The following is a 26727-nucleotide window of genomic DNA, read 5'->3' as shown; positions in this document are numbered from 1 at the left end:
ACAACATGGGCGTTGCTCTAGCGGAATGTCCCGATTCCGACGACAATCGGCGAGCTGGCCGAATTCTTCATGAAACTACTAAACGTGTTGGTAACCGCTTCGAGACCGGCCTTTTATGGAAATTTGACACGTTCGAGTTTCCTGACAGCCTCCCAATGGCGATTCGACGCATACAGTGCTTAGAAAGACGAATGGAAAAAGATTCGATAATCGGCGCTAGTGTTAAAAGGCAGATGCGTGAGTACTCAGAAAAGGGATACATACGAAAAGCCACTGCTGAAGAATTGAAAGAGGCGGACCCCCGACGAACGTGGTATTTGCCTTTGGGAGTGGTATTAAATCCCAAAAAGCCAGAGAAAATAAGAATATTTTGCAACGCGGCGGCGAAAGTAGAAGGCGTTTCTTTGAATTCGATGCTGCTAAAGGGACCTGATCTGATGAGTTCATTGTCGACGGTGCTGTTTGGTTTTCGGGAGCGAAGGGTTGCCATCAACGCTGACATCAAAGAGATGTTCCACCAGATATTAATTCGACACGAGGATCGTCACGCCCAAAGACTTATTTGGCGGGATAGGTATGATCAGGCTCCAGAAGTGTAACTCCGCTAGCGAATGACGGATCCCAATAGTAGCATGTCTGTAATAACATACGTACATGGAACTATTGAGAACCAGAGCTACAGGTCCAAAGCCCTGGTAAAGGAGGATGGTTGTGATGATCCGGGCCGAGATCACCACGTAAAGCAAGGTAGGGCATAACCCCAATTCCAAGGCGTGAAGCGACCCGTGCCGAGGGATGAGTGATCGAGGGGGTGAAAAAGATGCTCGATCGTTAACGGAGCCTGTGGGGTACCTGGGCAACCCCCACAGTAAGCGTCCCTTACCACGCTAATGCGGAGCTCTGGCGTGGCGGACATATATTTCTCGCGCTACTCGTGGGACTATACATGGAGGTAAATAAAAATAAAAATAAACAGACGGAGGTGCCAAACCCCTTCGCAAGAGGTGGTTTGGCGAGGTCTCCCCCCCGTGGGGAGAGTAGTGGTGCGATGAGTGCTGCATCCGAAAGCACCAGTGACCCCCCAGCAGCGGTAGGCAATATCCCTACCAACGCATCGGAGGGGCCAATAGCTGCGATGCGCAAAGTAGCGAAGCAACTCGATTCTATAATCGACTTCGCTAGCGCAAAGCAGAACATAGCCAAGGAGTTGAAGTTGAGCCTCTTGGAGCTCCGGAAAGCTGTTCGTGTCGCAAGACAGGAACAGCAGGCATATGTTGAGAGGGTGGAATGTCGGGAGAGGCCCGACAGAGAAACCCAGACAGTGGCCTCCAATAGGGAGGAAAGAGAGAAGGTCGATAGAGGTTCACAGACAGTGGCCTTTACCTTCTACGGAGCAGCTACGTCGATCGGAGCGGCGACTGAGTTCCCCTCGAAGGGAAAGGGAAAGGGCAATCGCAAGACGGCATCGAATGCGAAGCGCCCTAGGAAGTCGCCAGGCGAGGGTGCCAAAACCGACACCACTCGGCGTGCAACCGTCAAGGTCAAACGCCGCCTGGGTGAGGTAAGCGAGGGCGAGAGTGACCTCGCTGTGGAGAGCGATGGTACCAGCAACCCGGCACGACCGGGGCAGGGGGGCTCAAACCCCTGGACGCTGGTTACCAAGAAAAAGCCGGCACCGAAACCGGAGGTACCGCGGCCTGCGAGGAAGGCCAAGGACAGAGGCGAAGCCTTGTGGTTAAAAACCGACAAGGACAAATACGCCGATGTCCTTAAATCGATGAAGGCGGCCGAAAGTCTCTCGGCCCTTGGGCAGGATGTGCGTAGCGTAAGACGCACCAACACGGGAGAGATGCTCCTGGTGCTGAAGCGAGGCGCACAATCAAGTGCAGTATATAAGGCCTTGGCCCAAGAGGTCCTTGGTGAGGGCGCCCAAATCAGGTCGCTAGGTGCGGAAACAACTCTCCAGTGCAAGCACTTGGACGAGTTCACGACCGCAGAAGACGTCGTCGCAGCCGTCAAGGAGCACTGCGGCGTCACAATCGAGCGGGCCTCTGTGCGATTGAGGGATGGACCCTCTGGCACCCAAGTAGCCTACCTCAGGCTACTGAATGCGGATGCCAAAAAGGTAACCGAGAAAGGGAAGCTGAAGATCGGCTGGTCGGTATGCCCTATTAGTATACCCCAGCCGCCTTCAGTGGACAGGTGCTATCGGTGCCTAGAATCCGGTCATAAAGCTTACGAATGCAAAGGCATAGACAGGAGCAAGCTATGTCGTCGATGCGGCGAGGAGGGGCATAAAGAGCGGGGGTGCACTAAGGCATATAAGTGCCTTATCTGCACCGCTAAGAAGCAAGCCCATAAACATGCTATGGGCGGACCTTCGTGTCCCTTCGGCGAGTTAAATAAGAAGAAGCCGTGAGTGTCACACAGCTAAATCTTAACCATTGTGCAGCAGCCCAACAGCTGCTGTGGCAGTCGGTCTCGGAGTCGAGGACAGATGTCGCCCTCTTATCAGACCCGTACAGCATCCCTGCCGGCAACGGCAATTGGGTGTCGGACGGGTCTGGAATGGTGGCAATCTGTACAACGGGAAGGTTCCCGGTTCAAGAGGTAATACACCCCTCCGCCGAGGGTGTGGCGATTGCCAAGATCAATGGTGTGTTCTATTGCAGCTGCTACGCCCCACCAAGGTGGCCAATAGAACAGTTCTACCAGATGATCGACAGGCTCTCGTCGGACCTCGTGGGCCGGAAACCGGTAGTAATAGCGGGAGACTTCAACGCTTGGGCAGTGGAGTGGGGCAGCCGCTGTACAAATAGCAGGGGTCAAGCGCTAATGGAAGCGTTTGCGAAACTCGATACTGTGCTAGCTAATGATGGCTCCGCTAGTACATTCCGTAGAAACGGAGTGGAGGCGTGGATTGATTTGACCTTTGCCAGCCCGAGTCTGGCTCCAGGCATGGAATGGAGGGTAGACGAAGGCTACACCCATAGCGATCATCTAGCAATCCGCTTTAAGATCAACTATGGTGTGCAGCATCCGAGGGCGGGAGATCCCTGTCAGGTACGCGGGTGGAAGTCCAATCACTTCGACAGCGAAGCTTTCACCGCGGCCCTGGTACTGGAGGCCAACACCGACAGTCTAAGCGGGGATGCGCTGGTAGCTGTTCTATCACGCGCATGCGACGCCACTATGCCGAGAAAAACACTGCCAAGAAACGGTAGATGCCCGGTATACTGGTGGAGTGCCGAGATTGCAGCTCTACGGTCAGCCTGTCTCAGAGCTAGACGTAGGATGCAAAGAGCTCGCACCGAGGATGCAAGAGAGAACCGCCGTGAAGTGTTTCGAGCTGCGAAATTAGCCCTTAACAAGGCTATTAAAAGCAGCAAGAGAGCGTGTTTCGACAACCTGTGTGAGAGTGCCAACGCGAATCCGTGGGGTGACGCCTACCGGATTGTGATGGCCAAGACCAAAGGGGGCTCCTCACCCCCAGAACGGTCTCCGGACCGGTTGGCAACGATTATCGAAGTACTCTTCCCGTCTCGAGCCACAAGCCCCTGGCCACCTGCACTACGAGACAGTGCGGGCACGGTCGAAATGGTGGCTCCAGTGACGAATGAAGAACTACTCGCAGTGGCTAAATCCCTAGCAATGAACAAAGCTCCAGGGCCGGATGGAGTTCCAAACAACGCTCTCAAGGCAGCGATCATAGCGAACCCGAACATGTTCAGTAGGGTGACAGGAAAAAATGACCCCTATCGGCCCACCCCTGAGTCGATTCCTAGTCCCACCAGGAGTGTCTGCTCCAAATTTGAGCCAAATCGAACAAGTCTAGCTACCGGACCAACGTGCCTGAAGTTTGTATGGGATTTTTCGACAATTTACATGGAGAAAACCCACTTGCTTACATTTTCGCCGCTAGGTAGCACTGTATTCATTAGATTATCACCAAAAGTGAAACTTAAGAAGATAATTTTATTATCTACAACTTTGTTGAAGACTGCAAAGCGATCCGACTCCAATAGGAAAAGTTATTAAACTTTTAACGAAGTGATGTCTGAGTCAGTTTTGCATGGGGCCTAGCAGTGCATGATAGTGTATCAGTACTAGGTTCTAACAAACTAATCATTTTTATGGAATAATGGTTAGATTTAACTGAATAGTATGTTCGGAAGAACTGTAGTACATAATACGAGTCATGTTTTGGTTAGAAAATTGTAGTTCCACATCTGACCGCATAGATGGCGCCAACACTAACTTTTCAACGAAGAGAGATAGAAATTAGGTGTCTTCTACAAAGTTGTAGAACAAGAATATTGCAGTAATTCTTCCAAACATCTCGACATTCTATCTCTCTCCGTTGAAAAGTTAGTGTTAGCGCCATCTATGCGGTCACAGATTGAACGAAAATTTTCTAACCAAAACATAACTTGTATTATGTACTGCAATTCTTCCGAACATACTATTCAGCTAAATCTAACCATTAATCCACAAAAATGATTAGTTTGTTAGAACCTAGTACTGATACACTATCATGCACTGCTAGGCCCCATGCAAAACTGACTCAGACATCACTTCGTTAAAAGTTTAATAACTTTTCTTGTTCGAGTCGGATCGCTTTGCAGTCTTCAACAAAGTGGTAGATAATAGCATTATCTTGTTAAGTTTCACTTTTGGTGATAATCTGATGTATACAGTGCCACCTAGCGGGGAAAATGTGCGAAAGTGGGTTTTCTTTATGTAAATTGTCGAAAAATCCCATACAAACTTCAGGCACGTTGGTCCGGTAGCTAGACTTGTCCGATTTGCTTCAAAATTGGAGCAAATACTCCTGGTGGGACTAGGAATCGACTCAGGGGTGGCCCGATTGAGTTTTCAAAAATTCATTATTTTTCTGGGCAGTCTAATGTTCAGGCTAGCTATGCAGAGATGCCTTGACGAGTGCCGTTTCCCCGATAGATGGAAAAGGCAGAAACTGGTGCTGTTGCCGAAGCCCGGGAAGCCGCCAGGCGACCCATCGGCGTACAGACCAATCTGTCTGATAGACACGACTGGCAAACTGCTTGAGAGGATCATCCTCAACAGGCTCACCCCGTACGCGGAAGGTACGGACGGTCTGTCAAGCAACCAGTTTGTCTTTCGGAAGGGTAAGTCCACAGTGGACGCTCTCAACTCAGTGATAAATACTGCCGAGATAGCGATCCAACGACAAAGGCGAGGTATTCGATACTGCGCGTTAGTGACACTTGACGTGAAGAACGCATTTAACAGCGCAAGCTGGGATGCCATCGCGATTTCGTTACACCGGCTTAGCCTACCGGTGGGTCTGTACCGGATCCTGGAAAGTTACTTCCAAAACCGCGTACTGATATACGAGACCGATGCCGGTCAGAAAAGGGTTCCGATTACCGCCGGAGTCCCGCAGGGCTCGATCCTAGGCCCGGTGCTATGGAACCTCATGTATGACGGGGTTCTGAGACTGAAGTTCCCTCCTGGGGTCAAGATCGTCGGCTTTGCTGACGACGTAACCTTGGAGGTCTACGGGGAGTCAATCCCTGAGGTAGAACTAACCGCAGAACACGCGATTAGCACGGTGGAGGAATGGATGAGCGCGAGAGGCCTGGAGCTCGCTCATCATAAGACGGAGGTAGTTATCGTCAACAACCGCAAGTCGGCACAACATGCAGTTATCCATGTGGGAGAAGCCGCGATCACTTCACAGCGAAGTCTGAAGTCTCTCGGAGTCATCATAGACGACAAGCTGACCTTCGGCAGCCATGTCGACTATACGTGCAAGAGAGCGTCGACTGCTGTTGCGGCACTATCGAGAATGATGTCCAACAGCTCAAAGGTGTGCGCCAGTAGACGTAGGTTACTGGCAGGCGTTGCCGTATCTATCCTCAGGTACGGCGGCCCGTCATGGTCAAGAGCACTGAGGGTAACCAGTTACCTACAGAAACTGGAGAGCACCTACCGCGTGATGTGCATCAGAGTGATATCTGCCTACCGCACGGTATCACACGATGCATCCTGCGTGATAGCGAGCATGATGCCAGTCGGGCTGGTCATTCGGGAAGATGAGGAGTGCTTTGAGCTACGTGGAAATAGGGGAGCCCGCGAGCGCACCAGGGTGACCTCGGTCGCCAGATGGCAGCGTGAGTGGGACAACTCCTCGAAAGGTAGGTGGACCCACCGGCTGATACCTAGCATATCGAGCTGGGTGGGAAGACCCCATGGGGAAGTTCACTTCCACCTGACACAATTCCTGTCAGGCCATGGCTGTTTCCGTCAGTACCTCCACAGGTTCGGGCACGCGGAGGTCCCAGTCTGCCCGGACTGCCCAGGTGTAGATGAAACTGCCGAACACATACTGTTCGTATGTCATCGGTTCGACGTCGAAAGAAGAGCAATGCTTGACGTCTGTGGCTGGGACACAACCCCGGATACCCTTATTCAGCGGATGTGTCAAACGGTGGAGAAGTGGAACGCAGTCTCGGCTGCTACCATCCAGATTGCCAGTAGGCTACAGGTAATCTGGCGTACCGAGCAACAGACGGCGGGCACGGCTAACTAGTGATTGGTTAGCTGGAGCGAAAAAGGCCAAGCGCAAAATAAGAGAGTGAATGGTCTGTTCGTGCCGAGGTATGTTGGCGCAGCGAATGGCAACCGCGTAAGGGGTAAACCCAGCCACCCCGAAGCAAGACAGAAGAGTGAGTGTATAGGCGTATAAGTGGACTGCCTCATGCCAAGACGGGAGGGTCGTAGCGTAGTATGTTGGAACTAAGCTATCGATGCCTCATGGCGTGGCAGAGGAGTGAAAGGGTGAGCATCCAAGTCAGTCTCACACTGCATGTTAAGGGTGAGCATAAAAGTCAGCCTCACAGGTTGGTAGAGGCTAGCACAAAAGTCAGCCTAGCAAGGAATGAAAAAGGTGAGCACAAAAGTCAGCCTCGCATGGTATGTCAGAAGTGGGGCCTAAGAAAAATGTCCCACATGGGATGCCAGAGGGAGTGACAAAGGTACAATAGAGTGGCACGATTGAGAGTGAATCAGGTGATAGGGTGAGCACCCAAGTCAGCCTCACATGGATGGGTAGGGCGAGCACAAAAGTAAGCCTAGCAAGGAATGAGTAAGGTGAGCACACAAGTCAGCCTCGCATGGAACGTAAAAGGTGAGCACAAAAAGTCAGCCTCATGTGGGAGTGTTTGAGAGTGAATCAAAGTGTGATTGAGAGAGCACCCAAGTAAGCCTCATACAGGATGTATGATCGCGTGAGTGAGAGTGAATGAGTACACTTAGTACAGCCATCCCCCCAGAAGTAATACCGAGAGGTAGTTCCTGGGAGGAATGATGGCGGAGCCCAATGGAGTTTAGTCGGTATTAATGGCTGGTCACCATTCGAGTCCGACACGCCCCCAGTGCACCCCGTGTCGTAGATTGGACCCTACCGTTAGCACGTGTACTGGGCTAGGACATAAAGGTCTTCTCCATTGTAAAAAAAAAGGCTCCAGAAGTGTACCTAATGAACGTAGCAACGTTCGGTTCTACCTGTTCGCCGTGTTCGGCTCACTACGTTAAGGACCGCAACGCAACTGAGCATGCCGGAACGTATCCAGAAGCCGTAGTCGCTATTACTAAGAGACATTACGTCGACGACTATCTGGACAGTTTGGATGACGAGGACAAAGCAGTTCAGCTAGCACTGGATGTTAAATACGTACATTCTAGAGCTGGGTTCTACACATAAGGAACTGGATCTCGAATTCTTCAAATGTTCTGCGTCGGATTGGGGAGGCCAAGGTAACTAATCCGAAAAGTCTTGATCTGGACGGAAACGGATCCACCGAACGAGTTCTGAGAATGCTGTGGCATCCCAAACCTGATGTTTTCACTTATTCTACGACAATGGCTACGGAGACAACACACCCCACCAAGCGGGAAGTGCTGCGAGTAGTGATGTCGTTGTTCGATCCTTTGGGGCTTCTTTAGCAGTTTCTGATCCATGGTAAAACTCTTATCCAAGAAATTTGGCGAGCGAAGACAGAGTGGGATGAACTGATTCCGAGACAGCAACATGACAAATGGTTAAGGTGGACTAGCAAGTTTGGAGAACTGACACAAGTACGGATAAATCGATGTTACTTTCCTACTATTCCTGAGCGACAGATAAAGTCCCTCCAATTGCATATCTTTGTGGATGCCAGCGAGGAAGCATATGCCTGTGTGGTGTACTTGCGAGCCGAAGTAAAGGGTGAAGTACACGTAGCATTAGTGGGGGCCAAGTCGAAAGTTGCCCCTCTAAAGACCCTTTCCATCCCAAAGCTAGAACGGTGTTGGCGTGGATCAATCCAGATCACAAGAAATACGGACAGTTTGTTACTTGCAGAGTTGGCGAAATTTTAACCACAACTAATCCTGAAGATTGGAGATGGATTCCGTCTAAGGATAATGTGGCAGACGACGCAACCAAATGGGGAAAAGGTCCATGTTTTTCACCCGACAGTCGGTTCAGGGGGCCAAATTTTCTGAACCTTCCGGAAGATCAGTGGCCAACAAATCGAAAGGTAGTTTTGGAGACTAACGAAGAGCTTCGAGCGTGTTTTGTACATCAAGAAGATAGACGTGGGCAAATAGTTTCCTGGGAGCGCTTTTCAAAGTGGAACCGACTGTTGAGAACAGTGGCATATATAGGGTGAAGTGCCTATTTTCACCATACTAAGGAGGGCGCCTCATTGATTAATTAATTGCTCGGCCTACAAACAATGGAATGCGTACAAATTGGCATCAATAACTTTGCTTCGTTGTTAAGTACCAAGATAATAACATACATGCACTGAAAACAGTGACATTCTCGTGTTTGAGCGCAACGAAAACACGAATCGAATGCCCCTATTGTTGCGCTACCATTTGACTCAATGCGTTAAACAAAGATGGCAGACACTGTTCTAACCGACGGCTTCAAATAGGTAGCGTGATAATAGAAACATAGCGATAATGGGCTCATCACCCTACACCGATACACTCAAAATGTTCAACGGAAGGCGAGGAAAATATCGTTAGTGATGGGGCATCTAACTCAGGAAGAGTTATCGACGGCCGAGTCAACAATTTGGCGATGGGTCCAAGAAGAAGAGTATCAAGAGGACGTACCCGTTCTATCAACCCCAAGTCAACAACAAAAGACGAAGGTCGTAGGAAATAGTAAGCTGCAAGGGCTGTCCGCTTTCAAGGATACCGTAGGCGTTGTGCGAATGGAAAGCCGTATTGCAGGTGCACCTTTTGTTCCATATGACACCAGGTTTCCTATCATCATGCCCAAGCAACATCAGGCTACAAGACTTCTCGCCGAGTGGTACCACTGTCGGTATCTACACGCAAACAGCGAGACAGTTGTCAACGAGATGAAACAACGCTTTTATACATCTCATCTTCGGTCGCTGATTCAACAAATTGCCAAGTTCTGCAACGTTTGTCGAATTAGAAAGGCGCTTCCGGCAGTACCTCGTATGGCCCCGCTTCCCACGGCGAGGATGATGGCGTTTGTCCGGCCGTTCTCCTACGTAGGCCTGGGTTATTTTGGACCACTACCCGCACGCGTCGGTAGATCTATTGTCAAGAGATGGGTGGCATTGTTCACTTGTCTTACGATACGCGCAGTGCACTTGGAGGTGGTGCATTCCGTATCCACAGAATCCTGCAAAATGGCGATTAGACGATTTATAGCCAGACGAGGAGCCCCCATCGAGATTTCATCACACATACGTTGTGTTCTGCTAAAAAGACTTTCCGTCCCATCGTCCCAACAAGAGGCTTTCTGTTAGATGAGCGTTTGCCGCATTTCCTGGAGAAAATGGGAGCATTTTTTTAAACCTAAACAGCTTAGTTACTGGAGTTCAACGGAGTCAACGGAGAGTTTGTCTATTCGAGACATGCTGGATGTTGATAGCGCGTTGTTATAAAGTCTTGGTTTATGTGAAGCGTTTATGATACAAAAATGATTACGGTTCAGATATTTCAATTTTAAAAGTAACGCTTTTAAAATCCAGTCCAACTTTTCCAGCGAGAGCGTTTTTCTTCTGTCATTCAAACAACACCGATTAGCTTCCGGTGAGTCATCTAACGTTGCCCGTATTTTCCATTCCTGTATTGGTAGTTAAACATGCCATGCTCGCACAAGGGGGCAAAGATTATCGATTTTCATCAGCACGACAACTATTACTCCGTTTGTTGTGTTTTAGAAAACCGACGCTGCTGCAGTGGGTTCATCTAACAAGCGAATGTTTGTTTATCGCTGCATCGTAGCTGCAAAATTTTCCATAGCAGTCTTTACTATCATGAAAGCGACTTGTTTAGTATGCTGATATTACCATACCCACAGTCTGTGTTAGATAAAATGCTGTGCTTGTAGCTGCAGACATAACAATCAATAATTATACATACCACCACAAACATACTACTAAAACCGGCAATCAATCCAAGGGAAAGAAACCTGTTAAGTGTCCACCGCGTATGGATCTGATGAACGGTTCGGACAAAATCACGTGATGGCACCGCAAGTTTCCTCACTCCTGTTTTTCGCGTTCGGTGGTAATTTGATTACGCGACTGATCATTTTTCTTTTACGCTTCCAACCACTGCTGTATGGTTTCCTCGCTGAGACTTTGGGATAGAGCAAAATGCACAGGAATTTTCAGTTTCAAGGACGCTGAGATGGGTGAACGCAATTTCAGTGCCGCAAAATTCGAGAGAAACATCTCAAGTGGTTTGATTTTGCTAGTCAGTACTTATTTTTTGCCATGTTTTGTTTCCGTTCCGGCAAACCAGTTTTTGCGTTCTACATTATCGAAGAATTTCCTTGATCATAAGTTTTGAGTCACTTGCATAAAACCGTCCTGTGTGGTTCCGAGAAAATTGCCTCCGATTTAAATACCCCATCAACATTCAAAAATTAATTCCACCGCTCCCGTAGGGTAAATGATACAAAATGCATCATAAATAAGCAGCAGAAGTTCCATTAGATCGTAATTCAAATGTCTGAACCACCAGAAACCCATAAACTTGAGCTTAGTCTCATTATGTTTAGTCCGTTGCGCCTCGTTCATTCGTGTGAAGGTAGGTAATCGAAGAATCCGAATTTAAATGTATCGACAATATCCCTTCGGGAGCATACATTTCAATATCGTTAGGTTTTCCTTCTCCCGCACAAACGAGGTTTGAATCGAGTCCTTGAACTGGACGCATTTTATCGATATTATCACGTACACGTGCCGAAACGATGGATGAGGGATGTGGACAGCGCCAATAGGTGTAAGGTTACGTGCAGATTAGCAACGCTTGATGGGTCGCGCATTTTACTAACAATAGAGTATGTTGAAGTAGATAGCTCTACTATAATCATGCTAGTTGGGAGAATATTACTTATTGCAGATACGATGCAAAATGCGATAATACGCACAGAAGCGCTTACTTGAAACCCGTGAAAACCTGACCCAGTTATGTGACATATAGGCTTTTATACATATGTGACTTTTATCAACGTATTTTTAGATTAGTTCACTTCCCAAGCTAATGCCGTGACGAGATAGTAGCGCCAGATTTCTGTTGCGCATTTGCTATTATTATGTGAAGCATGCTGTCAATCTTTCCACACGTAATTTGCATACAACTAATACATTGAAACATTGTTTATGCCTTTAGTCTAATTACATTAAAAATTCGCAAAGCGAGCCTTGCCCAGACCTTGAAATTTCTTAGTAAACTCCATATTAGCAATAGTTATTCTTTTTTTCATGCTAATAAACTCCTCTCGCGAAAAAAAAATTGATAAGAAACAGTCACACTTCGGAGAATCTGCTTGAATTGGGCGATAGAGTTGAATCGCTGTGGAATGTTGAACTGGTCAGTTAACGAAGAAAACAGGAAAATAAGGCGTCGTACCATAGTCAGTCGCTATCACGTACATATTTGAACTAGTCGTGCCTATCAAGAATTTCAAGGTAAACCAGCCATGTCGCGGTGATTCAAAACTCTCTTGAAGGAAATGCTGGAATGATACTCTCGCTGAATACGAATCAACCAAGAATGCCAGCTGTAATTTCGCAACAATTTTGAAAATACCCCATAATACAATACAAATAATTTGTTAAATTATTATTCTATTTGAATAGACGAAAATCGTATTCGTTTTAAAATAGCCAAAATTGTAGTTCGCAATAAATGGCAATAAACTTGCATCGTTGTTCAAAAGGAAAACTTGCCAAAAACATTAAGCCAAGCCAAGTAACCGTCTCGACTCGACGAAGCAGATCCAGAGCCAACAATTAACATCATTCTCTTCGGTAGGATTCTTCGCAATGCTATAAAATTGATTCATGACGTCAATCGTTGCACCATTCGAAAGCAAAACCCGCATACACATCAACACTCCCCAAAGGTGTGCGCGTGTTTACAAACAACAAACACCATCAACAACAGCATCGCCGACGGTTCCGTTTGCCGTTTTCTCCCTTCACCCGTTAACGAACTGTCATTTGGTTCGATAGTGTTGGTTAAATCGACAGTCACTCACTCATTTGCTCCCTCTCCAATATTATTGTGCAACGCGCTCAGCTGAGCCTGTGTTTGTAGGCTGCTTTCAGGTGATGACTCCCATGTTCACCTCTAGTGAAAAATCGACATGCCCCTCTAAAATCAAAGCGAAATATGGTACATTTTCTTACCATTTTTAGCGCTCCCAGCGTCAAAACCGCAATCAAGATAATTTCTTTTCCGCTGCAGGACATGTTGAGGCTAATGATTTTAGCTACAATGCAACAAAACCACCAAAAATTAAACTAAAACTAAGGCACACCAAGATTTCACTTCCACTAAAAAGTGTGCCTCTTTAGAAACATAAAATTGCACAAGATTTTCTTTCTTTTTACAGCTAAGCTGTTACATTTGGAGGGATAACACTTGCACGGAACCGAATAAAACAGCGTCCTCTTCCTAATGCACGCGAAACAAAACAAAAAAGGGGGCTTTTTGGCTTCCGCCAAGCGATTTCCTAACGTTTGGCTCCCCTGAACGGTTAGTTTTCTGCTCCTGCACTCAGCGCATAATTTCTGGTCACGCAATCCGAACGGAACTTTCGACACTTTACTATCCGTCCACACGACACGAGAGCTGAAAAGAAACTGACTGAAACTCAACTCAATTGACCCGAGAACAGAGATGCCAGGTACTTTTTTCAAATGTCTGCGATAATAATTTTAAAAGTCTGGGAAGAACAAAAAATGTCAGGAAAGCTAGTGTAACCAAAAGCCTTTATATTCAAAAATCTGCAAATATCTGCAACCAAACTAAGAAATCTGCAAATATCTGCAGCCAAACTAAAAAATCTGCAAATATCTGCGTCATCGAAAAAATCTGCAGCTTAAATTAAAAGTCTGCCAATTTGCAGACTTGTCTGCAAATCTGGCATCTCTGCCCGAGAACTCTCCAGGAGTGAACGTGAAAAAATGCAGTTTTTATTTTTTAGCTTTATGAGTGCTTCGGTGCTCACCGCTAATGGCTGTACTAAAATACAGGGTTGTAGCAAAGACAAATATATTAAAGGTAGGTTTTCGAAAAGTCGTAAGCGACAAAAGTAAACAAGAGTTATTCCCATTTTACCACTTTCTTCTTACATTACTACTGTATCACACGAACAGGATTCTCTATAGAGGTTTTTAGCCTATCAAAAAATAAATTAAAAAAGTCGTACACTTTTTATCCACCATGTTTTCCCAAAGAACATATACGTCCTCTTGCATTCTAGTATTGGGCAATATTTTTAAAAGTATCGATACTGGGTAACCGATATTTGAAAAACTAGAAGTATCGAGAAGAAATTTTCGATACCCTCTGTATTGATTTTAAAATCAATATTTTTAATTACATCTAATTTTTCCACATCTTATCGGATTGAGAAAATGGGAATTGTACTTAATAATTAGAACCGGAATTCAGCTTAGCTTAGGTAGACTGCCCGTAGTTGCACTTCGTGATTGACCGAATGAGTAAAAATGCACAATGAACCAACAGAATGTTACTTGGGAGAAATAAAGCATTCTCAGTGTGCATGTTTACTGATTCAATACTTTAATAAACTGGACAATAACGACGCCGGCCACGACCATGGCTGTTCTACCGAGGAAGGGAAGGAATGGCGGCAACTGGACCAGAGGGTGTCCAACTGTTTTGATATAAGAAGCTGACCGTTGTACATTCGTTGTAACAAATACAAATTAAATACGCCAAGGTCCCATACAAATGCGTTATCATTTCGTGGCTCACCAAAAAATCAGAATAAACTACCCTATTCATCCGTTTTGATGACACGTTAAAATCTTCAAAAAATAAATAAACTAGCATCACTATCTTATCTTTTGTTTATCATTGTTTTTTCCGGTTTATGACAAGTGGAGTGCAATCATTCTATTTCCATACAGTTGTGAATTTAATCCGAACTACGAGTAGTTAGGATTCTCCGCAGCCTGAAACAAATGAAGCCCACTGTTGTTTGCTGATTCTCCAGAAGGCCCACTGCTACTAAACATAACCATTGAAAAACTCAACCATAAAATGAACTGGTGATCACCATGTTAGTATATATTTCAATTTTTACAATTGATCAATTCACACATTGTATTATCATTCCCCAGAATATCCGATCGCTCCGGTACAACAACGAAAGAGCACTTCCACCTCCTGCTTCGATAGTTAAGCGCTTGGAAAACTTGCGGCGTTGGAGCAGCGGGATATTCCCGATATTGAGTTTCAGTGTTTAAGTGCCAGTTCCATGGACACCACACAGTGAACTCAATTAATCCAAAGCGCCCTATCAACGACACGACTGGACACTTGTATTTCAAAACTGTATCGCAAATCGGACTACCCCTCAGTGACTCAGGTAACTTATACTGTCAAATATGAAAATTGGTTGAAAAATGTATGAAGCCTTCAACACTGAATAATCTGTTGTTATTTTTTCCAAATAAGGTTAACCTTCCGTAGCAACCCCTGGTTACGTAGGAAAAAAAGTTTTGAAACAAAACAAACCGTTAGTGGTCCAAAAGAAACTCAATCGAAAAATAGGATTGTCGGAAGGATTTGTATATCGGAACCATGGTAAGAACCAAAATATGAGCTATTGTACTTACAGTTGAAATAAAGAATCCGTTTTCTTTGCAGATTATCGAAGAAATATCCAAGGGTGCAATCACGTAAGGTGATAAGTGATTATGGATGAATCTTACTTTTCTATACAAAAGGGTTTGCATGCATATAGATGTAAAAAAGTATTTTTCAAACACAATGACGTAGCTGACCTAGAACGTCTGCCGGCGGAACAAGCGGAATCCAAAATTAGCGATGAACTGTAGGCGGTTTAAGATTACGAAAGCTATCTATACAAATACGAGAAGTAAAGGCCGTCCGCATGAAAATGTTGGCATTGCGAAAATGCTACAATCTTCGGATGTTTTTCAACGAGAGTCTATTATGGCGTATGGGTGAGAATGGACGAGGACTGGTGGAACATTTCAATGTAGATGTATGTTTGGGCTGTGTGTGATATCGTAGTATATGTAACTATTTTGCTCTTATTGTTTTTAGAAAACGGAAGCTAATCTATGGTCGGCTAGTTTGGATTGTGCCGCTGGTACGATCAGATGTTTCTGCGCCGGATTATCGTGGAACATCAACGGCTGTCCGGCTTAGGCTTTTGCTTTTCCGTTTCACTTTCATCACTACGACTTAGGCTGCCATCAATAGGCTCGATAAATTCAAAACCGAGCCAAAAATCTTTGTCGTATTTAAGGATTGCTATCGAAAGTGTCCCAGTAAGTTTAGCTCCAGTGTTCTGTTGGAATTTGTATTGCTGAAAACAATAAAATCAGCGCCGTTAGTTGTGCTACCAAAGGAGATGACTTGGTCAGCGTTGTGCTTAAGGATGCTCTTCAGGAGCGGTTCATAAAGGTAGAAGAAATTTCCCGTCGTCTGGCCGTTGCCGAAAGTGCCCGTTTGCTGATGTACTTCCTTTCGTTCCTGCAGGCGACCCTCATCGTCCGTCCCAGCGATTCCATTTCAAAGAAAAAACTGAAGGACAAACCATTCGATTTCAGTATGTTGGACACCTATGACATTCTGAATCGGGCCCGGTATTGGCTTGAACGAAGCGATTTGGTTCGCACCGTGCAGTACATGAACTTGATCAAAGGTGCATCACGAAAAGCTGCACTTGATTGGCTGGACGAGGCACGTATACTATTGGAAACCCAACAAGCTACCAACACTCTGATGGCCCATGCAGGTTCAAGTGGTATTCGATTTCTGTGAAAAAATGTGTACATCCTCCCTAGGTTATTACCCGAAAGAATTAAAATTCAAATATTGTATCGCGTATGTATTGCTGAAATCTTTTTCGAAAAACAAATCTACATATGCTTGACGAAAATAAATAAATAAATTAGAAGCCCGTGGATATGAGTGCAGGGCTGGCGACTAAGAGATGGGTTATTATTCAGGACTTGTTTTAATGATTGTTTAGCTCGGTCAAGCACACTGGCTCTTAGAAATGCTCAGTAGCCCTTTTGGGTAGGTGTGGTCTGTTCGAGTCGATCCAGATGGACGTTCAGTTCAAGCAAACTTTATGGGGGATCGTGGATAAATATTTCTCGTGTGCTTTATGGGTAGAGTTTTTTTTGCGAATCTCTAAAGCCCTTGACAAAGCATGGTACTATGAAGCTTGAAGTTGCCAATTTTTCCGTTATACATTTTAAATCTAAATTTTTTGAAAATTACGATGCGAACAATTTATAGACTATCTTAAAAATATTTAACAATTTTGGACAAATCAAACGAGAAATACAATTAAAGATCAATGGAACGATGAAAAAAATAATGGAAGTTGACGCCGTACTTGACCTCATCCCAGTCAAATTTATTATGGGAGCGCATGTGGTTCGAAAGCTATCAACCTAGTCCGTTTAGTTCTGGTTATTATGTAACAAATTCTTTATCAATGGTTATTATTGAAATTAAATCAATCACACATAGAAACTCTGTAAATGCGGATAATCTAGCTCAACAAATCGAAGGAATCCTGTATGGCTTCAGTAAAGGCCGAAATAGTAATGACATCAGGTACCACATATGTTAAACTCGGAAAGCAGCGGTAGAAATAGTTTGCAGACTATGGTCATGGATTCATAGATCAATACTTCACCGTCAATGTCATTAGCGGCGAATCATGGTAAACCTTTTCTGCTCAGTGATGACTTGCTATCCTCGATTGGACTTACATTACCTTAGTTATTTTGTTTGTTTCATAGTGGTTCTAAAAAAGAAAAATAAGTAAATTACATATTTTTAGTTAACCAGTGCCCGCCCAGCGAATCCCGCAAATGGTCATCGGGTAGGGTTATTTGTGGACGGCGATGGGTTAGATGCAGAGTAGCCATTGTCATACGACACGATCGGATTGTAAACCAATTCCACACTTATTCCAAACACTCGTTCAAATCCGCGGTTGCCTTTGGATAGTTTTTGAATGGTAGTGCATTCAACGGTAGCGGTAAAAATCAACTTGAGAGCCTTATTACCATTCAAATAGAAAAAAAGTTTGCTCCTTTATTTACAACGAATAACATAGTTGCAATGAAAGCAGCTGAAAATAATAAACAAAGCAGTGTTGTTAAAGAAATTTATTTTCCGACCTTACCAAGGGGTTACTCGATGTACTGGTAACTGGCGGTAAATGACTCGGACACTTTTTTCTTCAAAATATTTCATTGAGTTTCAGGTCGTGTCGTTGGCCCTATCATGTTCTTTTGGGGGTACGATGTAGTCTATTCTGCACCAAGATAAACTATCAATTTTTAAACTCGATATTTTTCTTTTTTTGATCAAACATGATGGGCCTCATTCTCACAGTCACGTCACCTAGTGACTAGAAGGAAATTTAGTTCTAGTCACTACGTGACGTGACTGTGAGAATAGGGCCCGATATATTAAGCATTAAAGACAACTAATAAATGTTAAGGAAAAAGGGCAACAAATAGTACAAACACTGTCGGTGTTTTCAGTTGTCTTATAGTGTTTTGCAAGAGAAACGTTCACGATCGTTAAATGACATCCTTTTTCTTTTCTCCCCACGACAGGGGAAATTTAACAATTAACGCTAGAACGAAATTAAAGAAAGCACACAAAGCTTCATACGACTATAAAAATCTAAAGACATCGACGTGAGGATCAATGAGTAGAGTAAGAACGTGTTAACCAACCGTAAGAAATCACAGAAAATGCTCCGTAAAAGCTTTGGAAATAGACTAGTAACTCATATTACAATTTTTTTTATCTGTATTCATTACTCAGAGCTGCGACGGTTAAGTGCGTCGCAGACCATATTGTCAAAGGTTCTCATCAACCTATCAACACGTTGTAGTTTCTAATATGTACTTTGAATACTTGCTCGCGCGATATGGCTGAAGACGATTTAAGAGAGTTGTCATTAAATAAACGCTTTCAATGACAGGCTCCTTGCGTTCCAGATGCTGTCCAACGCACGCGATTTGTATTCTCGATATTTGCAACCTGATTCCTGTACTACGGTAATGTTGAACAAAGACGCCAGATTTCACAAAGCAATTCTGAAAATTTCGAGTATTCATCTAAAATAATTTAACTTGCAATATTGGTACTTCTCATCCAATGAACAAATATTTTTTTTCGATTTTCAAGACAATAAACAGTGACTATAGCAACGTTCAATTTATTTAACTTTCCGGCTTCAGTGGTGCTAGATCTAGTTTATTTTATCAATTTATCACTGTCACGTTGACAGTGTACCTATTCGTGGTACAGGGTAGCTTAAAACGTGTTCTCGAAAAACTGTGAGAGCATGCCGTATTAACATATTTGTATTTGGTTGTACTACGCTTATTGCTGATTTTCGTCACCCAAGGTACCTCAATTTTCCTCCTCGAGGACACGTCCAATCCATCAAAGTACAGACCAATTACCTGTCTAGCAAGTCTGCACAAGATCCTGAGCACCATCATCACTTGCAAAAATCAATCCATGAACGATCCAATCATATTTGTAACCAACAGAACCTTAGTACACAGAGAACAGACGTCCATCTTCAGCACTCAACTTGTGTAAAATCTCTAACGGTTTCGAAGGTAGTTGGGATATCCAAACCAGGTGCGCTACTGTCGTCATGTTTTTTTGTGGCTGAGTTCGACAGAATTGACAGCGGTTATTCCTTTACCCAGTCAAACTAGTCCGAAACCGGTTCGGACTTCCAGCATGAATTCCAGCTCAAATGCATCAACCGATAGAGTCGGAATCAGTTGTTTTCTTCGAGCAAGATTCCATACTGAACCCATTCAGGATTTCGAACTAGTTCCAGAATGGATTTGACGGATAGTTGGGATAGGTTGGTGTGGCACCGCTAGTATTTATCGTATTTTAATTCAAATGTTTACACACGTTTTTTAAATATCTTTGTTCGATCATGGATGTCTGTTCTCTGTGCTTAGTATGACCTATATTGATTACAAGAAGGCAGCGACTCCATACACCACTCGTTCCTCAACAAGATATTGGAGATATATGACGTTGATCTTGTTGTGAGGTTCTTGCGGCAGGCGATGAAGAGGTAGTTGACAACACTGCAGCTCAGAATAGAGGAAGACGTGTTGCAGTCTAGAATGCTCAGCATCTTGAGGGGGCATTCTAGGGCAATTCCTTTAACCCATTTTGGTTTTGTTTAGTGATGAACCCGCTCAATAGGACACTCAATCGAAACGGGCTATCAGAAAAGATATGGAGAAAGCTCACCGGAAGAGGTGACCTATACCTTCTACATCGACAATCTCAAGGTCAATGCTGACTCGACGGGTGTAGTCAGCAAACTAATTGAAAGCGGCCCTTACACGTTCAATATTTTTGTCAATACTATAGAGTACCCAACAAACAATGAAAGCTGAACAAGTCTTTATTACGATCGAATAAGCTGAATAATGACTGTTCTAGCCATTGTTCAGCTAAATTGTTTGTTGGGTATTGACAAAAGAATTGAACGTGAAATGGAACTATTGACGTATTGACGATGTGCACTTCAAATGGGATAGACGTATTGAAGCAATATCGTCAATACTGTTTATTGACAAAAATATTGAACGTGTAAGGGCCGCTGAAAGGCTTAGTTGCCACATCAGCATGGAGTTTAGTTTAGAGAAATACCGATCTGTTCAGCTACTATTAAACCGTTTGGTGGCACTGGTAGTTACAAGATCGATGAAGGCGAGATGATTCGGGGCATGGTTTGGGCGAATCGTATAAGGTATAAGTATCTCGGATTTGGGCAGGTCCTCGGAATTCGCCACACCGACATCAAGCTTGAGCTTCGAGATAAGTTCTTGAGTCGAGTGAATTGTATCTTGAAGTCTTTCCTAAACGCTGAGAATAAGGTCACAACAATGAATGTGGTTGCTGTCACCGTGTTGACCTGGCCGGACTAACCTAGAAGATCGTGAGAGAAGATTGAAGAAGGCGTTTAGACAAGCAAGAATGCGCCATACTTAGTCGGCGCTGGAGAGATACACAATACCGCAGTAGAGAGAATCTGCAGACTGCAGAGTGAAGCAGAAAGCTGTGCATGGTGTCCAATTCCACCCGTTGGAGCAGCAGTACGTTGACAAGGTTGCATCGAACCTGGGGTTCAAGCGAGGTGAACTCTCCTTAGTGATCGAGGCCGACATGATGGCCATGCAGGACATGATATTGCCGACAAGGAATGACAGGAGGTATGCTTGGTACGAAGACGTCGAGGACATATGCCGGATGTGTCATTCGCCACTCGAAATCATCGGCATGGCTCTTGAGTGCTAATCATATGTTGTCGAGAAATGCATATACGTTTATATCAAAAGGATCAATGTCCCACTTTTTTAATTAATGCTAAGATTGACATACGTCTAATAAATTGTTCTAATAAATTAGCAACATTTCATAAAAGAAGTGAAACAAAATGAATCTTTAAGTTATAGAATGTTAGGGCTGTTCAGGAGTGTTTCATTTCTAGATTCATAATGTTAACAGATAATATAAAACTGAAAATTTTAAAACTAGAACTTGCTATCCCCAGCAGCAGTTTTCGCGAGTATTCCATTCAGTTTAAAATTTATGTCTCGCGATGCCTTTAGCGTTGCTGCATTCAGATTTATTTTCCCCAGTCTATCGGGTCTAAGTGTCTGTGCTGAGTACTCTCCATGTATTTAAAACACAGTTCTAAACGGGATTTAAAATCAGCAACAAATGGAACGGCGTCGCATAACAGTTTTAAATTTTAAAACAAAACTGCTCGAAATTATAAAACAAAACGCTCTGCTGAGGATGTGAATGTTTCAGTTCCAGTTCTATTTTGAAACTCCTATACAAGATAAAATGCTCCTGAACATGCCCGTAGACCACTTTTTGCACTGCGGGTTGCTGCAGTAGGTGCACCAATACATAAACACCGTGATCATAAATGCTTCTGATGAAATATTATCAAATGATAGCACTACACATTCACACAGAAAAAAATGTTGGAAAAATAAGAGTTTTTCACTTCAAAAAACAACCAACGCATACTCTTAGTTTAAAAATAAAACTTTTGTTTTAAGTACTATTCTTCATTTGCTTAAAAGGAAAACTTTTACTTTGATTATTATTCTTGATTAATTAAAAAGTTTTACTTTCAACATAATCGTTGGCGTTGGTTGTTTTTTGCTAAGAGCGGAACACTCTTACATTTACCAATATTTTTTATCTGTGTTCCGTGTGCTCCTCGAAAGGTAGAAGAGGAGCCCTAATAAACATCTTATCATTGAAGAGCCTAACGACCGGTTCAGAGTATCATCCAAATCATATGTGGAATCGTTGGGCTATATGGGTTAAAGTTCGTGTATAATATTTTTTATTAGGGAGAAGATCGATAGTAAGTTATAGATTATATTATAGCACAAGAACATCGGTCCTTGTTATCAACTGCAAACTTCATTTGAATAATTCTTTGCTGTATTAGTTCGTCAATTTAATCATTTAGTAGCATAATGAAATAAAAGTAACAAAACTGTTAACAATATTCAATTTAAGTATATTTCGAACAATATGATTGGTATTTTAGTAAATTTTCAATACAACTTTTTAGAGAAAATCTTTTTAAACGTGTAACCCAGAAACAATAAAAAAATATTGTAGGTGGCAGCACAAAATGAGTAAAAACAATCATTTTTCGACGCAATGTGATGAAAAAGGTTGATGTACGGACAAATTCTGTGCCTACTGTTGGAATCAGTTCTAAAATGGTTCATAACAATTCGTTTCGAATTTCCTACCCCTCAACGTTCTCAATGACAAGCACAACCCTGTTCGAAAATGAGTACTTATATTTGTTTACATTCGCCGCTCGCGATCGATAGGAGACGTTTTCTAGCATCACATTTTTCAGATGGACCCCGCCCGGCCGGAAGCCAACCTGCACGATCTTCGTTTGCGTGCTACACAAACATTGCAGCTCATCGGACTAGTTGAGGTAAACCGTGCTTTGTACGATACTTCCGACAAGAACTACAATCGAAAGAAAACCAAATCGGTTGCTTGGAAAGGGATCACGGCTGCCGTGTTGGACATTAAACCGGAGGAAGTAACTCGGCTCCAATCGCTGCAAATACAGCATAAGTGGAAAAGTTTGCGGACCGCCTACGTTCGGCAGAGAAGACTGGCCAATCCGTTGGCACCCTACCGGTATGCGGATTTGATGAGTTTTCTCGATCCGTTCCTGCGTCGGGATGAATCTGCGGTGCTAGAACCGAGTGGATTCTCGGCTCCTTTCGAACTCGATCTGAATGGAGATGTAACTACCGAAGTCGCACCAGCAAGTAAGTTTCGTAGAAGCAAAATATGCAACACTGGCTGAAGTCTTTTCAAATCAAAATTTCAGCTATCAAGGAAAACTGCATCGATTTTTTCGACCCTATTGAGGAGGACTTTAACTATGACGTTCAGATGCTCTCGAAGCAGTCGCCGGACGAACTGACAGCGCCACTGTCCTCAGCTGTTTCTACAAACTCGGAATCTGTCGAGAGTGCCACAGTCGTGGGCGCCGTGCCAGTAGACAGTCACGATGTAGTAGATGAACTGGAAATGTTTTTCTCGCAAATTACACGAACGATACGCAAGTTTTCAACGCGGAAAACCATTGAGCTGAAAATGCAAATTTTTAATCTCGTATCACAGGCGGAGTTAGATGAATTAGATGCAACGAATAAGTAGTAGGCGAATAACGTCTTGCCTGGTATCAACATTGCTAGTCGATTTTAATCTTAAGATTTATCCGTACTCTCAAAAGGACTAAACATTAGTATGTTTGAACTATTTGTTAAACGAATGGCCAGTATTACTTATCGTTTCCTATTATTCCATTTATTTATTTATTTATTATATTTACAATGTGTATTTCAACATTCGTTGCACTTACGTAGTGTGAGGAACTTTTTTTTCTAGTTTCCTACCTAGTTTCGTGAATAGAAATCAAGCAGGTCCTCTTAGCGTAGTATCGTGACCTTATATTCCAGTAACATTAAGAAACTACCGTTTTGTAGATTTGTTTTTTTTTTTTGGTAGAAGTAAAAACACGAGTAATAAGCAACAGTGCCAACAAAGAAAAAAAATAGATTTTTTTTAGAAAATGGTAATTCCTAGTCATATTGAAAATAGTCGCAAACCGAAATGTCAAAGCAGATCTCCATTTTTTCTAAGTGTTATTTTTGGTACGTCCTAATAAATATACCTACTTAATTTTTTAAACCGGATGTTTGTGTTTCGAATTTTTTGGGCCTTTATCTGAATATTGAATCAAAATAAGTTGTCGTTTCACAGCAGCTGCCTAGTAAAAACTAACCGGAAAATAAGCTGGAATTCAGTATGGTTCCAGTACCATTTCAGCTCCAGTGACACCCCCCGATTCTAATTAAAATCGGTAGTGTCACTGGAGCCGGAAAACTAACTAGAAACTGCCAGCATTCCGACTCATTTTCCGGCTAAACTTACTGGGTAGTACTATTAACCGAGCGATGCTCTTTAATCACGAATCAGAATATATTGTCTCAAATGGCACGTTCCCCGTATGTAGTGAGAGATTTGGAGATTTTTCCTTTGGAGGAAAGGAGAAGGAGGGCGGAAGTAGAAGGAAGTAGTGGAAGGGTGGGAAAAACAACAGGTAAGTTAAGCTCACAAGTGTCGTGTCCGGACAAACGAGATGCCGAATTGTCCCCGAAGAAAAACTTCAAGTGTAAGGATTTAAAGAATTTCACAGACACCCGGTCAAACCATTCGGAATTTGATTCGGAATCCTGAATGGAGTCAGTATGGATTCCAAATCAAAAGCAACAACCTATTCTGAGTCGGAATCGGTTGTTGCATTTGATTTGGAATCCATAATGACTCCATTAAGAAATCCGAACCGGTTCCGAAATGAGTTTAACTGGGCATATGAATACAATATACGTTGTACAGCGAAGACCCGTTTTATCAGCCCATTGGTGAATTTTAGGGTGATAAAATGGGACATTGATAAAATCGGGACATATATTTTTCTTTCTTGTTAAGAACTGAAGCTCTGATTATTTAGCTTAAATTTCCCTTAAGGGGGTCTGACAGTGCACAATTAAAAAAATAGGATATTTTTTGCATATTTCGGATCTCTAAGATAAAAAAAATATGCTCAAGAAAGGATTTACTCGAATTCAACTTGGTTCGTCTGCTAGAGCCCATTAAACTACCAACTATCAATTTTCATATGAAGCTGATAAAATCGGGCCAAAAAGCTGATAAAATCGGGGTTGGATAAAATCGGGGGCTGATAAAATCGGGTCTTCACTGTATAACATTCCACTGACACAAACTCGAGGAGCAAGTGTTTCAGTTCTTTCGTGGATTTAGAGGGCTAAAGTAATGTTACAATACAGTCGGATGTTTTCTCATTTATAGATAATCACATTTTTTTTTGCTCACCTGTAGGGTTGCCACCCCTCCGGGTTTGACCCGGAGACTCCGGTTTTCGGAAGCGATCTCCGGGCCTCCGGGTTTTACACCAATTTCTCCGGGTTTGGTGGGAAGAAGCGCAGTTTCAATTTTTGTGGAATTATTTTATTCTTTACAAAATATTTTAAAAGTCTAAGTTAACTATTACTCTGGTTCAGATTTTTTTTTTCGTTTATTTATTTCGTTTCAAGGTGGCGAGGATGAGTTCACCAAATATTGCTGATTTCTTTCACAAAGCAATGAATGAAAAATAAATCAAATTTACTCCAAATTAAGGAAAGTAATATTTCGCTATATGCTACAATTGAAATGTTGCATCCCTCTAAGTCGCTCCAAATGGTGTAAAAAAGTTATTTTGCCGCAATTTTACCAAATCACTTCACCGTTAGTGGTGCTGCACCAAGGTATGGCAGATTTGTTCCAATCCAGCTGGCTAGAGCAACATCGAGTTCCTCCGGTGTTGTTGCTACTCCTGCAGCGACCCTCTGTTGGCTTGAAAGGTGAGTTTTACCTTTTTGTTGAGACCTATGGTGATGAATAACCGACACCACAAAGTGCTTCCCATACGATACCGCTGCCTGCCTCGTTTGCTCGCCTTTTCCTGTTAGTTGTGGAGAAGAGCAATGCTCGTTCCACTTATCCTCCACAGCGAGAGTAGCTGGTGCTTTTATATTCTATACACTTAGTCGGGGAAGGGAAATACTACACCTGATTAAACCGAAAAAATCGCTCTCAAACGTGAACAATTTACAGCTTTATTCTAACGTAGTAATAAAAAGCAATTAAACTGCTCTAAAATGCCGAACAATCGCTTTGATCCAAATTTCTGTCTAGTTCCACCCAAATTCCACCCCCCCCCCCTTTAATCGGTCTGTGAAAATCTCCGGGTCAAAGCCTATCCAGAGGTGGCAACCCTACTCACCTGACAAAACAGTTTCGGTTAAAAAATGTTTGCATTACTATCCTTTGACTTGTCTTTCAATTTATTATATCTCCTGCAATTTGTGTCTTTACCTTCACTTTGCTAGATTCACTTTGCTCTAGGCCCGGACATAAATAAGCTCTCCTGAAAAAACTCAGCTTCCGACTTCCCGTTTAACATTTATTGAATTAGTTCGGACCATATTTGAGCTTCTTCCGGATCACTGATAATTCGTTTAGTATTGTAACGATTTTGAATGAACTGACGTAGACACATTCAATAGTGACAGATATCCCGAAAGTTCATCCAGATAAGTTCACAACTGTGATATTCTGTCTGAAGCAGGCAAATGACGTTAGTGGCGACAAGACTTGTATGAAGGACTACCGTGTCTACATGTCCGCTCACAAAGTTGAGATTGACGGTCCGATTCGGAAATGTGTGTGGCTCTACTGAAGCATGGGATTGGCTGTTTCAAGGTCTCTTTGCTTCATTGACCGAAGGCTTTTGAATAGGAATTGCATTGGATGGGACGAAATTGAGTGTCACTTCAAACTCATATCGGGTGACCTTTGGTGATTGTTTACGTCTTCTTCGACAAGAATCGACTGCCTGTTCGACTGTTTGTAGCAAGAATCGTGTGGATGACTCTTGCATTTAGAATGTTGAAAAATAAGAAAGCCTATAGA

The 26727-nt window shown here is 43.4% G+C and overlaps 2 protein-coding genes across 5 annotated transcripts in view; one reads left to right on the top strand and one right to left on the bottom strand.

The window, feature by feature from the left end:
* The window catches only part of LOC131685604 (NPC intracellular cholesterol transporter 1), a 111319-nt gene extending 98129 nt beyond the window's left edge, over positions 1-13190 (bottom strand). For 3 of the 4 annotated variants that reach the window (XM_058969460.1, XM_058969456.1, XM_058969458.1), the window contains exon 1: positions 12720-13189. In XM_058969460.1, the coding sequence (XP_058825443.1) occupies positions 12720-12782 (63 nt within the window). In that variant the 5' untranslated portion in view covers positions 12783-13189. Of the gene's footprint in view, positions 1-12719 lie in introns of all 4 variants that reach the window. The other variant, XM_058969457.1, reaches the window with a different exon arrangement.
* A 9288-nt stretch (positions 13191-22478) lies between these two features.
* On the top strand, positions 22479-23878 carry LOC131685596 (uncharacterized). Its single transcript, XM_058969446.1, has 2 exons — positions 22479-22952; positions 23015-23878. Exons 1-2 carry the CDS (start codon positions 22523-22525, stop codon positions 23344-23346), a joined length of 762 nt encoding a protein of 253 aa, XP_058825429.1. The 5' UTR covers positions 22479-22522; the 3' UTR covers positions 23347-23878.
* The last annotated feature ends 2849 nt before the right edge of the window (positions 23879-26727 follow it).

This window comes from Topomyia yanbarensis, chromosome 2 (genome assembly GCF_030247195.1).
Source record: "Topomyia yanbarensis strain Yona2022 chromosome 2, ASM3024719v1, whole genome shotgun sequence".
In the NCBI taxonomy this organism is placed as follows: domain Eukaryota; kingdom Metazoa; phylum Arthropoda; class Insecta; order Diptera; family Culicidae; genus Topomyia; species Topomyia yanbarensis.
The sequence above is the reverse complement of the archived record's forward strand: the minus strand, read 5'-3'. Positions and strand labels throughout refer to the sequence as shown.